At 38.2% G+C, this 16,857-nt stretch overlaps 1 protein-coding gene across 1 annotated transcript in view; it reads right to left on the bottom strand.

The window, feature by feature from the left end:
- EIF2B3 (eukaryotic translation initiation factor 2B subunit gamma) overlaps positions 1 to 16,857 on the bottom strand; it is a 104,855-nt gene that overhangs the window by 65,878 nt on the left and 22,120 nt on the right. Inside the window, exon 4 of the mRNA XM_054572128.1 lies at positions 3,191 to 3,350. Within this exon, the coding sequence (XP_054428103.1) occupies positions 3,191 to 3,350 (160 nt within the window). The remainder of the gene's footprint in view (positions 1 to 3,190; positions 3,351 to 16,857) is intronic.

Below are 16,857 nucleotides of genomic sequence, written 5' to 3' on the forward strand. Positions count from 1 at the left end.
CTTTACAGCTAAAGAAAATGAAGTATGGTTAGATAATGTGACCAATATCATACAGTTTTGGGGCACTGAAACCTACACAATCTGAACTCTAGGACCTGTGTTCTTAGCAGCCATGCTATAGCAACTATAGCAACAGGTGTTTAATTAAAAATCTTGAAAACATTTCTAAATATAACTTATAGACAATGTAGTATCAGTCTAAAAAATCATTATAAATTCATGCTCTCATAACACCCATGCATGAATCAAACTACAGCTCAGACTCACATAGGCAGACCCCTTAACCATTCAATTATATCTACTGACTGCGCACCATGTGCCATAACTGGGCCAGATGCTGGGGATGAAAATGAACCAAACAGATATGATGCTGCCAGAGCTTACAGTCCAGCAGAGGAGAGAGTAAACAAGATGGCAGGGTTCTCATATGTAGTCAAAAAAGAGGATATAATTTCACATTAGAGGATAAAGGAAGGCCTCTCTCAGAGAATAAACAGAAGGATAAACCGGATTCAGAGTGCATGTATTGTGGGAGAAGAGGGGATTGAGCATTCCAGGCAAATAACATGTGTAATGGCCTGCAGCAGGAAAGAAATAGTCCAAACAATCCAAACATGATTCTGATGCTGTCTTCCTCAGTATTTACATCTCCTACAAACCTGCTGACGAGAAAGTGGCAAGGGGGAGAGAGATGCTCCTGAAACATCAAGCTATAACCATTCCCCTGTAAGTCAGTGAACCGTGATTCGAAAAACTTGGACCTAGGGGATCTAGGCTATTAAATAAAATATGGGAAAGAGGGGACTGCTGGCTATTGTGGCACACAGTAGCAGCCAAGAAGCAGACCAAATACACAGTCTGAAAAACTTAGGATTCTTTTAAAAAATGCTTATCACTAAAATGCATAGTATCCATGGGGGGAATTCAAAACTCAGATATTTAGGCGAGCCTGTCTTTAAATATAATAAAATACAGAAAATGAGAAGTTCAAAATTTCATATTAAGAATGAAAAGGCTTTTTTAAGAAATATTTATTTATTTATTTATTTATTTATTTATTTATTTATTTTTAGAAAGGGGAAGGGAGGGAGACAGAGAAGGAGAGAAATATTGATCAGTTGCCTCTCACATGTGCCCCAACCAGGGACTGAACCCACAACCCAGGCATGTGCGCCAGGGAATCTAACTGGCAACCTCTCACCTTGCGGGATGACGACCAACCAACTAAGCCACACCGGTTAGGGCTAAGAAAATCTTTTTAAACACAAATCTAATTATGATATTCTCTTGTGTACAATTCCTCAATCACTCTTCACTGTTTGGGGGATGAAGTTCAAACTCTTTAGTATGATTCCTCTTTCCTCTCTGCTTTCATTTCCTGCTTCCCTGACTTACATGTTCACATTCCAGCTAAAAAGCAAGTTACCAATATATACATCACATTTTTTATTTTCAAATATTTTGTTTGTTTATTTTTAGAAAGATGGGAAGGGAGGGAGAAAGAGAGGGAGAGAAACATCGATCGATGAGCCTCTGGCATGCCCCCATCTGGAGACCCGGCCAGCATCCAGGTGTGTGCCCTGACCAGGAGGAATAGAACCTGCAACCTTCCAGCTCCCAGGCTGGTGCTCAGCCCACTGAGCCATTCCAGCCAGGGCTACATCACACTTTTTCAAACAGCATAGAAAAACCAGCTTAAAGGAACTTCCACTGGCCAAACTGTGAAAACTTAAGGATCAAAGCATTTTTAAATGGATGGGCAGACAGATATTAGTTACAGTTCATGTAAAACAAAATTGTAAGAATCTATGCATTTATAATAATACTTAAGAGAAAAAAGCTAACGTGAAATGTTCTAAAATATTCTAATACCAATAAGAGTAACTATAGCAGGGTATTTGATTTTTAAATTATTATAAATAGAGAAGTACATAAAAATTTATATTTCTAAAATCTGTTGATAAAGTCTGGATATACAGTTGTTTCTATCTAAGTCCAAAAGGCTGAATACAGGGAATTATGAGTACGCAAGCCAGACTTTGCAAAAGTAGAAAATATATCAAGAACAAAAAGAATGACTGACATGAGGATTATACATAATAATAAGGTAAAAAGAGGAACCAACAATTAATCTGCACCAGTGATCACAAAAAGCGACTAGAAAGAAGTTTTAATGCTGTAATAGGAATGTTGTAATGCTTCCAAAATAGGAAGTTAACAAAATGCTCTAAAGGAGAGAGCTAAAAATACAGACTAATTACTCAAATCCTAGAAATGAAAGCTCTAGGTGGCTCTATTAATAGTAGGGTAATAATTCGCCATACATAGCTTCTAGTGATTGTAAGAGACTATATCAATATGTACTAATGACAGGACAATGGGTTACATAATGCTGGTTAAACAAAATCTAAACTCATCATTCCAGGGAAAAACTCCAGGGTAAAAACATATCAATCCAGGGAAAACTAAAACCTATATACACAAAAAGTGGGATCTGACAAAGATTTTTGGCCAGTTTTTAAAAGTAACCCAGTCACAGAATCAGTGGCTCAGGTTTGAAATATTCTGGGAAAAGCAATCAGACACTATGCTTTAATAAAATCAATAACTTGTCAACAACTCAAATTCTATGAATAGTCTAGAATATTATTCCACTTCTTTTCAGTCTGTTAGGATTACTATTACTCTCTGAGGATTAAAAAAAAGATTAACTTACTACTATAATCTTAGGGAAATATAAATATAAGTATGTTGTACTAAGAAGACAAAGTATGGCCAATGACTATCTTGTTTATTTAGACCATTCAAAAGAATCAACCATACCAATTTGTAATAGTAATTTTAACCATTAAAGGTATCTAATTAAATTTGCAATCAGGCTTTAACTATTTAAAAAAATTCAATTTTAAATTAAATTTTTTGTTTCTTAGGAATACATGTCTTTGAGCCTTAAATACAATGCAGTTTTGAGTACTCTGCTCTGCATACAAAAGCCTCTTGGACCTTGCAGAATCTAATCAATAGTTATAAACCTCTTCAAGTCAGCAACTGTGTCGTATTGGACTTCATGTCATCCACCGCTAGCAGTGCCTGCACTGCCATCAGCTTTCAATAAATGTTTCATAAGAGAAAGTGTGAATGACAATAATAATTATAAAAATCCAAACGAATCAAATTGCTGTTTCCTTACCTGCTTTTTTTTTCCCCTTTTGACCTGGAACTGCTTCTAAGCCATCTTGACCTTTTCTCATTAACATGGCGAGGGATGCATCATGAGCTCTGAACAGGTCCACAACCTCGTGTAAGGCAACGTCTGTTATTAGATCACAGCTCAGGACCAGTACATCTGTCTGTCAAATGGAGAAGGGAAGAGTCAGTATCACAAAAGACAAAGGATCGTCCCAGGATAAAGTACAATGGCTTAGAAACATGCACAAAATGAACACTTATTTTCAAACCTGTTTTATAGTAGCAAAATAAGTAAAATAAATGGGGTTGTTCTAATTGAACTGTACTGGGAGACGGTTTGGAATATCTACCTCCCCTTTGTGTGTGTGTGTCTTACTACAGCCATTCTTGAAGCATCTCTGGAATACTGGCCTCTCTGAAACAGAGTCTGAAAACCACCACATTGTCTATTTCCATGACTATGAAGTTAATGATCTTAGGTTTATACATCCCTTTACAATCTGAAAAGCATTTCATTAAGTTTGATTATTCAGCATGGTTATGTTGAAAAGTGTCCAATTTGTACATGTTTCTAAACCTGTAATTTATCCCATGATGATTTGCATGATCCATTGTTCTTGCTGCAGTACTGGGAAACAACAGAATGACTATAACATAATGCCTTCTTCTTTGGGAAATCAATCTAGTTAGCAAACAATTATAATACAACTCAGGTACATATAAAAACACTCATTTAATCCTGATAATAATACCATGGAGATAAAATTGTTACTTATTATTGGCCCCTATTTTTATGGATAAGAAATATAAGGCCTACCCATCACAGTGCCTGGTATATAACAAGCATTTAGTAAATTGTTTGATGAATGAATGAATAAATAAATCCAGTAAAAAAAGGTTTTTTCATGTGGTAGACCTTTTGATTTCAATTCTAGTACTCAGATTAATTACGATAATAACTAATAATGGTAATTAGCATTTATAGAATGCATATCATTGACCGGGAATTGTAATAACACTTTGCACGCATTACCTCCATCTTCCAAACTCTGTGCTATAAGCACTATTATTATTTGTACTTTACAGACTAAGAAACAGGTTAACAGTAGTTATGTAACTAAGATCAAACAATTAGTAATGACTATTCATTTAACTAAAAAATCTGCACTACTGAACGGTGTTTAAAGAAATAGAGCTGACCTTTGAACAATGTAGGGGTTAGGGAGCCCGACCCCTGCTTCCCCTACACAGTCAAAAATCCACGTATAACTTTTGACTCCCCCAAAACTTAATGCTAATAGCCTGCTGTTGTCTGAAATCCTTACTGGTAACAATCAATCAATTAACACATATTTTGTATGTTACATGCATTATGTAGTATTTTCTTACAAAGTAAGCTAAAGAAAATATTAAGGAAATCATAAGAGGAAATACATTTACAGTACTGTACATATTTATTTTTAAAAAATTCATGTAAAAGTGAACCTCTGTAGTTCAAACCCACGTGGTTTAAGAGTAACCTATATAGCTTTGCTAGTATTAACACCTGTTTAAGAGAGGTTCTAGTCCATATTAAGTACCTAAATGGTACCTAATTAGGTACATATTAGGTACCACGCAGACCTAAATCTAGATCCTAGATACCCTATGTTTTGGTCTGCCTACTATTAAATACTGCAGGTCCTAGGTATCAGTAGAAGTATCATATTGGGTTGGCCAAAAAGTTCATTTGTTTTTTCTGTAAGATGGCTCTAGTAGTGCTTATTTGTCTTTAACTTTATTTGAAACAATTTTGTTAGATTGTATTGTGACAGCTGTCATGTCAGTGTGCATTTAAAAAAATTATCAAAATTGGTGATTTTTTTGTGTAAGCATTTTAATATTGAAGATGGAAGAAAATAAGCAACATTTTCTATATGCTTTATTATTTCAAGAAAGGTAAAAATGCAACTGAAACACACAAAAAAGATTTGTACAGTGCATGGAGAAGATGCTATTGCTAATCAAAAGTGTCACAGGTGGTTTGCGAAGTTTCATGCTGGAGATTTCTCACTGGACATATGCTCTGTGGTCAGGTAGACCAGTTGAAGTTGATACTGATCAAATCAAGGTATTAAATGAGAACAATCAATGTTATACCACGTGGGAGACAGTCGACATACTCAAAATATCCAAATCAATGCAGCTATTGGTGAAAATGAAAAATGTGTCTCTTATTTTATGGAAAAAACTAAATGGACTTTTTTAGTCAAGCCAAGATTTTAAGAGTAACCTTGATAAACTAAAAATGTGTCAGTAAGAAGGTAATGAAGATGATTGAAAAGCTAGAATACATGACAGCTGAAAGAACAGAAGTTGTTTAGTAGGGAGAAAAAGATTGTTAAAGGGGGGACCCAAAAAAACCCAGAAAATATCTTCTGGAGAGCGGGCCCCTTGTAATATAGGCTTCCCCACTAGGTGAGTATTCTAGGAACCCACCTGTATCAGTGCACTAGCTGGTATCCATGTGAGAGGCTGCGCTCAGCTTCAGTGAATTGTTTTGGAAGACTCTTTCAACGTGTTTGTCCATTTCATGCTGGGTGATTTACAAGCGCACCTGTCCACACCCTGCTGAGTGTTCAGCAGTTTTTTTTACCAAAAACAGGATCACCCCTGCATCCCACCCTTCCTACTCACCTGATCTTCCCCGCCCCGCCCCCGCCCCCCGCCCTGAGCTTTTGTTTCCCCTGGATGTAAAAAGTCCTCAAAGGGAAACATTTTGCTGATGTAGAAGAGGTGAAACAAAAAATGACAGAAGCACTAAAACGCAACAAAATCAATGAGTTCAAATACTATTTTGAACAATGGACAAAACATCTTGATAGGTGACATGTATCAAATGGAGAGTACTTTCAGGGTGACTTAGGTTGAAATATATAAGATTAAATACACGATTTTTAATACAGAAATTCCATTTTTTGGGTCCCTCCTCAGATGTGTGGGTGACAGTGGGTAGGACAAGGAGCAGGGGGTGGCCAATGCCCTGGCCAGTGTGGCTCAGCTGGTTGGAGTGTTGTCCTGTAAACTGAAAGGCTGTGGGTTTGATCCCTGGTTAGGGAACATGCCCGGGTTGCGGATCCGGTTCCCAGTTGGGGCACATGCAAGAGGCAACTGATTGACATTTCTTTCTCACAACGATGTTTCCCTCCCTTACTTCTTTCCCCCTCTTTTCCCTTCTATTTAAAATCAAAAAGCATGTTCTCAAGTGAAGATTAAAAAAAAAAGAAAAAAAGGAAAGAGATAACAGCACTTTTTAAATACTTGATAGTCCTAAGGAAGAACCAAATTTTACCCGAATAACCCAAGACTACAACTAACAAGAAATAGGTAAAACATGAAGAGAAGTATTTTTTGTTTCCATATTAATTTATGTCTGTCAATCAGAGCTAGTCAAAAAGAATAATTTTGTAATGAATCGTTATAAATGCTCAGGCAGAACTAGATTACTGCTTGTAATAATTCACTTATTTAACATTTACTGAACACTCACTCTATGCTGAGACAAGTCCTATTCTGGAACTTGGACGAAACTTGGACTGTGTGTTAATGTGCCATCCAGTTGGCTCAGACTCCTGGAGACCCTATGAATGAGCGATGTCCACAATGTCCTGTCCTCAGCAGCCCTGCTCAGCTCCTTTAGATTCACACCTATGGCTTCCTTTTATGCAGTCAATCCATCTCATATTTGGTCTTCCTCTTTTCCTGATGTTTTCTATTTTCCCCTGTCTTTTCCTTAAATCCCTGCCTTTTCATGGTGAGCCCAGAGTAGGACAGCTTCAGTTTCGTCATTTTTGTTTCCAGTGGTGTTTTGGGTTTAATTTGTTCTAGGACTTTCTTGTTTGTCTTTCTGGTGGTCCAGGGTATTATCCGTAGAGCTCTCCTCTAACTCCATATTTCCTATGAATCACTCTTTTTTTTTTTTTTTTCTATCAGCCTTCTCCACTGGCCAACTTTTGCATCCATGCATAGTAACTGGGAATATGAGGGTATAAATGATCTTAGCCTTGGTTTCTAACGACACATCTTCACTTTTGGTGATCTTTCTTGATCTATAATGTATTAAATGTGAGTGGCTAAGAAAAGCTACTTAATATATTTTAAACAAATTTCTACCTATACATTCTGCAATTATATTTTATATAATAAATGCAGAAAAGTCCAAAAATAGTGAACTGGAAAACAAATTCCTTAAATTGTAATTTAAATCAACTACATCAATGTTTCTCAATAGCATACCTACAGGTTCCCAGAGGTGTCTCAGAGAAAGGCTGATTCCTACTGCCATTTCTGAGTCAATGAAAACACCTCCTCTTCTTAATTTTATTATCTAGGCTTCTGTATAAGCGTTGGTTTGGAAAACAGGTTCTGCTACTTTTGAAAGTCTGAGAAACATTGGACTAAATTGTCTCAGGTTTAAGAATAAAGTGAGTATCTATATTCATAGAAATTTTTGTAAGTGGTTCCAACTTTTATAAGATTTTAATTTAAAATCAAGACTCCTGCTTTGGTTGGGAAAATGGATGATTTCAATACACATTCTACTACAGCAAAGGGTAGTTCATATGTGCTCAAAAAGTGAGGCTCAATGATCCAAATGCCTTGTCTTACTGCCTGAAATTTCTTATTTTGAATATACATGCTCCTCAACTTAGGATGAGATTATATCCTGATAACCCCATCTCAGCCGAAAATATCATTGAGCTGAATATGCATTTAATACACTTAACCTACTGAACATCATAGTTTAGCCTAGAATGACTTAAACTTGCTCAGAACACAATATCCAAAAAAATGCTGGTAACACAGTACACTGTAGAGTGTCAGTTGTTTACCCTCATGACTCCGTGCCTGGCTGGGAGCTGTGGCTCACTGATGCTGCCCAGCATCATGGGAGAGTACGGTACTGCATATTGCTAGCCCAGGAAAAGATCAAAATTCAGGATTTGAAGTATAGTTTTTACTGCATGTGAATTGCTTTAACACTATTGTAAAGTCGAAAAACTGTAAGTGAAACCAGTGTTAAGTCAGGGACCATCTGTACAGAATCTGTATCAGAACCATCCTTTCTTTTCATATATAACTCATTATTTATAGCCTAAACAATTCCTTTTGAAGGCCTTATCTTAAGATTAAGAAGTTCAAATTTGGATTTTTTTTCTACCATTCTGCTTCTCTTTTAGTTCCTTTTGGATTTTAACTCTGGGCTGAAAAAAAAACCCCAACTGTCCCTATAAACATCTTTTTAGGGGAAAAATTTTCTATGCCTGCCATCCAGGAGCTACCACACATTAACAAATCAGCCCACATACATGCAAGCTAAGGAAGGAATAGCCTACAAAATCCTACTTTTTCTAACAATGCTTAGAAAGACAGGGAGCTGGGCCATTACTAAAGACATGTCACTGCAGAGGTTGCCATATTTCATTACAATGAAAATCACAGTTTGCTGAGAAAAAAAAAAATCTCCTTTCTGTTTTCTAAGTTTCTCTGATAAGATGACTGATGTTTGCAAGCTGACTGTTCTTCAATAAATTCAATTTTTAAGTACACTCCAAAGTGAAAAAATTGACCTCAACACAGATGCCTCTGAAGCAGTGTCAATGTTTCTTGGAAAATAAAATGCTTTTATCATTCAATGTCTGCAAAAAAAAAATCTGTCAGTATAGTGAATGCCAAACAAGTCCTGCATAATTGTGAACAGTCGGCAGCCTCATTTTTCTCTTTGCTTTCAGGTGACTTTTTGCGAAGCTGAATGCAAAATCCCCAAGGAACACAAGAAATGGACCCCTCCTCCCAATGTCTGGTTGCCATCTGTTCACTGTGAAAAGAAAGGCATCAGTCTGAAAGGTCAGGGTCTGGGATACAGATGGAGGCGCTCTCCGTCAGGACTCTCCTGCCTCTGTTCCCAGAGTATGCACCATGCACGACTCACTGAGACCAAACACATTCCCATCCTCTTTCAACTCCACCACTTCCAAAAGTCTTTGCTTTTTGATTAATGTACTTTGTTTCCAAAGTTGGTTATCCTGGAAAAAGAATCAAAAGTCTAAAATGAAAACTGGCCCTGGCTGGGTAACTCGGTTGGTTGGAGCATTGTGCCATACACCAAAAGGTTGCGGGTTTGATTTCCAGTCAGGGTACATACCTAGGTTGTAGATTCAGTCCCTGGTTGGGGTGCATATGGGAGGCAACCGATTGATGTTTCTCTCCCTCTCTCTCTCTCTTTTTCCCCCTTCCTCTATCTCTAAAATCAATAAACATATCTTTGGGTGAGTATTAATAAAAAAAAAAGAAAGAAAAACTAAATCACCTTCACATCTTTGTTAAACTTGTGTGCCACAAGAACTTTTGAAACATACAATACCTGACTTTTTAGTCAGGGGGACTGACCTCTTTTCCCTTAGACTGTCAAATAAAAAATGACATAGACAATACAACAATAGTCTTCTGGTGTGAATGAATCTAAATTATATCTTTTTTTTTGGTCACATCAGCAAAAAATATGTTTTTTTGGTGTGCTACAGAATTTCAGTAGTCTATGTGTGCCATGAGATGAAAAAGGTTGAAAATTGCTATTTTATCCTATAAGATAAAGAAAATAAATGACTATTGTTTTGATTTTTTATTCTAAACATGTAAAGCCCACTCTAGAAATGCAAATGTTCTTCTACTAACTGGAGCCCAGAGAGAAAAGCTGAAAAACTATTAAGAGACAGAAGTATTTGTGATCATGTGTGACCACAAGCAATGAATAAACATAGACTATTTGGAGTGTAAAGCAACTGTACAGTGTATCTGAAATGCAATTCCCTTGAAAGTGCCGCAGACACGCCAGCCCTGCGCTGCCCTGTGTTTGGGGGACCACTCCCTTTCCAAAACCAGCAGTGAGCCTCTTCCTCCGCAGAGGCCAAGTGGAATCCCCACAGACCTCTCTACTCACTATTTTAACTTTCCTCGGTATGCCTCACCCCAAAGCTCGCTCCTCTAGAGGTGCCAAGGCAAAGTCAAGGGCGAAAGCACAGCTCTAAAGAACAGCAAATGTGTGTATTGTTGACAAAGTGGAAAGGTCTTCAAGGGAAAGCGAAGACAGCACTTTAGTGCCTGGGGAAAAATCATGACACCCAGGAATTCACAACCCAAACTGCTGCTAGTTAGTCTTGGCTGAAATAAATCAAGCTCAGAAAACCCAATTACCAAGCCATGGCAAAGCCCAGAAATCTCTCATTACAAGAGTATTTTCAATCAAGCCAAAACTACGGAGTAAAACTAGATGAAAAAAAAACAAAAGTTAAATCAGAAAACCGGATGTATGTGTGTGTGGTGGAGATGGCCGGGTGGGAGGTGGAGAGAGCTACTGGGAATGGCCTCTTTTCTTTTCCTGGCAACTGTTCCACGGCAGATTGTTATAAATAACACAATCTGGCAAATGATTTCCTACAGCAAGAGAAAGGAAAACATACTCCCATGGAAAAAACTGCCAGGGCAGGGTAACTAACACACTTTCACCCACCCAGCACTTTTACAAACGCTGGCTGTGATCCAAATCACCACCCAGTACTTCACCCCTGCCCATATGGAACTAATGAATTCAGTTATTTGGTTATGCCTATGCATTGTCAAATTTACACAAATTTACACGGTAAATTTGTAAATTTACAATCCCAATCCAATACCCAAGAGTAGTTTGGTGCTTTAATAAGCACCAATGGCTAACTAGGAGACTTCACCATGACCATGCTCAATTTTGGTTGAAGATGCTTGGAAAAGATTCCCAGTCCACAGTCCCCAAAGTGTACAGCAAAGAGTCAACTGCCATTTTGTTTTTACTGAGTTTGAGGCATTAGGTGCAGGATGGAACGACCAATTCAGTCTGTAAGAAATGTGATAATCTTTCGGTCAGGAGATAAATATCCTTCCTGTGATGCTTACCTTAATCACAGTGTCACCACCACCCACGATCTGAAGTCAGGAATCTGGCCATTGTCCAGGACTGATGTCTTCCCTCCGCTGCCCCCTTCCCCAGCTTCTCATGGTCCCAAAGTCCTCCTCTGTTATCTCCACTGCACTACCTTAGTTCAGGCCTTGAGCTATTATTTCCCCAGTCTTAACTGGTCTCTCTCTCACTCCAGTTTTCTCTTATTCTAACGCATACTCCAATTCTACTACATATTTCATTCCCATGTTTAAATACCGCCGGAAATAGTGTTTCCAGGGTGGAGGGTAGTAGAAGAAGATGGAGGAGGGGAAAAAACAAGAAGTTAAACAAACAAAAAGAAAGTTTTCCAAATATAAAAAATGTTGACTATGTCCCCTTATTCCTACTCACTTTTAAAACGTATTTTAAAATACAGCCCTGACTGGTGTGGCTCAGTGGATTGAGTGACAACCAAAGGGTTGCCTGTTTGATTCCCAGCTAGGGCACATGCTTGGATTGCACACCAGGTCCCCATTAGGGGGCGCACAAGAGGTAACCACACATTGATGTTTCCCTCCTTCCCTCCCCTCTCTCTAAAAATAAGTAATATCTTTAAAAAAAAATACATAAATCATAAATTACATAATATGCTCTTTATATAACACACAAGAAAAGACAAAATTAAAAGAACTAGAGATTCTAGTATTTTCCTCTGGTAGTCCATCCTGCACACCCTCTGGCTTTAAGAACAGCTCATTTGGAGATCACTGCTCTACAGGGCTGAGTTCAAATTCCTTCGCATGACATTAAGGGTCTTTATGCCCTGGCTGTTGTGGCTCACTTGGTTGGAGCATTGTTTTGTAACCAAAAAATTGCAAGTTCGATCCCTAGTCAGGTTCAATCTCCAGATGGGGCGCCTATGAGAAGGCAACCAATCAATCTCTCTCCCCATCTCAAGCAATGAAAAAATAAAATGTCCTTGGATGAGGATTAAAAAAAGGGTCTTCAAAATATGACTCCACTTAACTCACTCAGTCTTCTCTCCCACAATTCCCCTTCCACATCGCTAATGTTAATTGCCAAGAATGCGCGCCCTATTCTCTCTTTCCACCCCACTACACATTCATCCATCAAGAGTCATGTCTTGTCACAGTTATTATAAAGGGCAGAGTCAATATATTATCTCCTCTAGAGATGAAGTCTTTTCAGATCCATTACAGACCTTAAATCACTAAATTGGATTACATGGTTTCTTACCCATCTAGACTCTCAGCTTCATAAGGAGCTCTTTTAGCTTTGTATCCCCACAGTTCAACCTAGTGCTGGCAAACAAGAATCAGTAAATGTTAGCACTCTTTCTATTACCTCCTTCTTCTTGTTTGAATTGACTCAAAGATTAAAATATCCAATTTTAGATATTTAGAAACAGCATGCTTTCTGACAGGGCTGTGCCCCCTTTGCAGAGACTGTAACTGTTCAGAGTTAGGAGAGGGCCACAAAGGTAACTTTGCAGCTCCCTAAAGCAATGAGGTAGGGAACAAACCTGCCACTTCCAAGGAAGAAAAAGGCAGAGATGTCTGAAAGGGAAGAAATCAGATGCAACTGCCCTGGAGGACATCGCCAGGTTTATAATTTTAAAATACAGGCTCATCATTTATAGTTCCAACGTTTTCCTCTTCAAGTCAACAAACAATGGAATTCTACTCATGGTTCCTGTGTGAAGCTAAGAAAAAAACGGAAATGTGCTAATTTCTAACTCTTTAAATGAGTTCTCTATAAAAATGCTAGTCACCTCTCTTCCAGGATGTAGACAGATATGTGCAATTAGTTTTAATTTCCAAATGCACTGATATTAATAGGAGAATAACGAAAGGCTTTTTTGTTCTATCAAATCAAACATTCACTTTGAATTAACATATTATTCTAAATTTATATTAAATAGTTTCATTCTTTTTCTTTGGTCAGATACAAATGTGCCACAGGACAAAACTATTATTGTCCTATTTCAAGATCATGGAACATGTCTTACAATTACATTATGTTTTCTGCCTGTAACTTGAGTTTTAATCATATCCTTAAGTATGACATGGAAATACTGTCCAGCTTACATGCAGACCAGAAAGCTTGGGAGATCAGCAGAGGGTACTTAGGGGCTGTGGAAAAGGGAAGATTATAAAACATAAGGAAAAGTCAATGAACAAGTTGAAAAAAGCTAAACTAAAATCAGGGTTTTATCAGCCCCAAAAAACAACTTCTAAGATTAGGTATGTTTTCTTTTCCTATTAATTCCACAGATGACTTTAAATAAGTCACTTCCTCTTTGGGCCTCGGTTTTTTCACCTATAAGATGAGAGGCACGCACTATCTCTGAAGTCATTTATGGCATAAAATTATATGATTATAAGAGTCAAGCTATTTTTAAATTTTTATCTATGCATTAATAATGATGGTGACGCTCAAAATCCTGAGTTTCTCAGCCACTTTGGGAATCATCATGAAAAATTAAATCATGTTAAGTACAGTTTTGATGTTTAGCACATTTAATTAAATCAATTCTTTCAAAAATAATAATCCCTGTATGGCATGTATGGCAATTCTCAGTTAATCAGAGAAGTCAGGCACAAAAATCCATAACCAGCTAACCATCCTGTAACTATCCACGTTTTCATTAAAGGTTGTCTCTAAATACATTTTCAGTAATAATCCATAAAGATTTCACTTTGGAATCAGTGATACACTACCTGATATCATCAGCTCAACTGATGGTTGATGGTTGATGGTTCTAAGGCTATGGAATCTTTAAATTGATGGCAAAAACATATAGGTTAAATTGATGGGTTAAAATTGGACAGCATTTTACTGTTTACAAAGCTCTTATACATACTTTTTCATTTAATCCTCAATAATTCTATAACATCTATGAGGAGGGACCCAAAACAACCCAGAATTATCTCCTGGAGGGCAGGCCCCTTGTAGTACAGGCTTCCCCTGCTAGGTGCGTGTTCTGAGAACACATCTGTATCAGTGTACCAGCTGGCGTTGCTGGCCTTGTGAGAGGCAGGGTTTAGCTGCAGTGAATTTTTTTGAAGACTCTGTCAATGCATTTGCCCATTTCATGATGGGTGATTTGGAAGGTATTTGCCCACACCTACTGAGTGTTCAGCAGTTTTTGACCAAAAACGGCAACACCCGTGTGCCCTACCCTTCTTATTCCCATGATCTCTCCCTGGGTGACTTTTTTTTTTGTTTCCCTCAAATGAAAAAAGGCCTCAAAGGGAAACGTTTTGCTGATGTGGAAGAGGTGAAACAAAAAACGGCAGAAGCACTAAAAAAGCATCAAAATCAACAAGTTCAAAAACTGAGCAGTGGAAAAAATGTCTTGATAGGTCTATTCCATCAAATGGAGAGTGCTTTGAAGATGACTGGAGTTTAAACATGTAAGAAAAAATGTACAATTTTTATAAATAAATTCTGAGGTTTTTTGGGTCCCCCCCTCATATAGTTAAATCCATTTTATGGACAAGAAACAGACAAGAAAACAGAGGCTCAGAAATACTATGTGATCTGCCCCTTTGTCATCACATTGCCTTTTAAAAACACACACACACTCACACACCACTGGTAGTGCTAAATGCATCTAGGCCTCTTTAAATGTACTCATGTCACATTTAAATTTGGTCAGGAACCTTACTACTTCAAACCAAATCATAGTTCACTCTTTCCAGCTGGCACTGAGCCACGGGCATCTCTCGGGACAACTGGCACAAGCGCTGCAAGACAGGGAGCAAGAAAAAGTCCTACCACAAAAAGCAAAAATATAAGCCGGGGCGCCCTGCTGCCAACACTAAGATTGGCCCCACCGCATACACAGGGTCTGCGTGCAGGGAGGAGACAAGAAGTACCATGCGTTGAGACTGGAGGTGGGCAACATCTCCTGGGGCTCGAGTGTTACAGACACAGAACAAGGATTATTGATGCATCCAACAATGAACTGGTCCACGCTAAGACCCTACTAAAGAACTGCATCGTGCTCGTTGACAGCACACAGACCAACGGTGGTTTGAGTCTCAATATGCACTGTCCCGGGTTACAAGGAGGGGACCAAGCTGACTCCTGAGGAGGAAAAGATTTTCAATTAAAAAGAAAAAAGATCAAAGGAAATTCAGAAGAAATAGGATGGAAGGGGGAAAAAAAATGACAAAAGCAGCAGTCTTCTCAAGGAGCAGTTCCAGCAGGCAAGCTTCCTGCATGCATCGCTTCAAGGCAGGGCCAGTGTGGCCAAGCAGACAGCTATGTGCTAGAGGGCAAGGAGCTGGAGTTCCTGAGGAAAGTCAAGGCCCAGCCAGGCAAATAAATCCTCCTCCCTCCTCTCTTAGGTCATGTAATGAAGTATTTATTGTTCTAAACAAACAAATCATAGTTGATAAAAAACTAGAAGATAGGCTGTATTTAAAAATAACATATATGATACCTAAAAATTATAAAGTACTGTTTGATTATGACTTTGTTTTTATTGAAATTAATCAATCTTTTGTGATAATGGCCTCAAGATCATAGATGTAATAATACCACAGTCATTTACACTGTTCAAACCAGATGTCAGAAAAGTCAGCGGAAGTTACAAGGATGCTGAAGGATCTGAAGATCATGGGAGCCAGGGATCCGTAGACAGAAGAGGGGAACGGCTTGGGGACCCAGTAAGAAAGGCTGCCACAGGAAGAGGAAGATAATGTGTTTTGACTGCTCAAGGACAAAATATGATCAAAAAGTAGAAATTTAAGAGGGGCACTGATGAGTACAACATTACAAAGAATTTTCTAATATCTAGAACTTCATGAGAAATCTCCCCATTGGAGGTTTTCAAACAGAGCCTAACATAATCTTCGTGGGAAATAAGAATAGATTCTTGTGGACGGTAAAAGATTAGATTAAATGTCTTTATAAGTCTTTTCGAATCCTGAGGTCCTTAGAGTCTATCACTCTTGATTTTAACAACACCCAAGAATGTAGGATATTTTTTCTGTCCTTCCTACTGTCCTCCACCAAAAGGGCCAGAGGCGGAGTAGGTGAACTTCTTGCTTCTCAATAATTTCCAGGCCATTTCTCTCACTCTGTGACCTCAGCTTATTTGAAGCACACGACAACAGACAAAACATTCTACTCTTTCTTATAGGTCAGCTACTGAACTCCATGTCACCCCTTTTCTTTTAGGGACTGTAGAAGTTTTAAGTAAAGACAGCAGATTGAAGATGCACAACTACATTTCCCCTTCTCCAAACATCACTGAAATAATAGTAAATGGATTTTTTAAATGGACATAACCCTACAAAAATAGGAAGAATGGGAGAGGAAACATTAAAAAATGACTCCTAAGTCAGTCTCAGGAAAACTGAGAACTAACTCAACTTACACCTGATCCTTCAAAAGGCTCAGAAACTGATATGGGTAGAATGCTGGGGAGGGAGTAGTTAAAATAAAAAAGGCTGATTGAAAGATCCCTATTTTCTACTTCCTGCAACCCGACTACTAAACAGGTCCCACCCTACCAGAGGGCTGAAGAGACTAAAAGAGAGGATACCTGGACAGGGAAAGAATAATCACAGCTGGGAGCAGGGAGAGGCAATGCACCTTACTGAAAAAGGAGGACTTAAAAAAGAATATATACAAGAATCTGAGACACCTCACCTCAACCCTGACCTTCACTCATTTCTTAG

The sequence above is a fragment of the Pteronotus mesoamericanus genome, unplaced genomic scaffold, assembly GCF_021234165.1.
Source record: "Pteronotus mesoamericanus isolate MK-2021 breed Mesoamerican mustached bat unplaced genomic scaffold, CSHL_Meso_final contig_221, whole genome shotgun sequence".
NCBI lineage: Eukaryota > Metazoa > Chordata > Mammalia > Chiroptera > Mormoopidae > Pteronotus > Pteronotus mesoamericanus.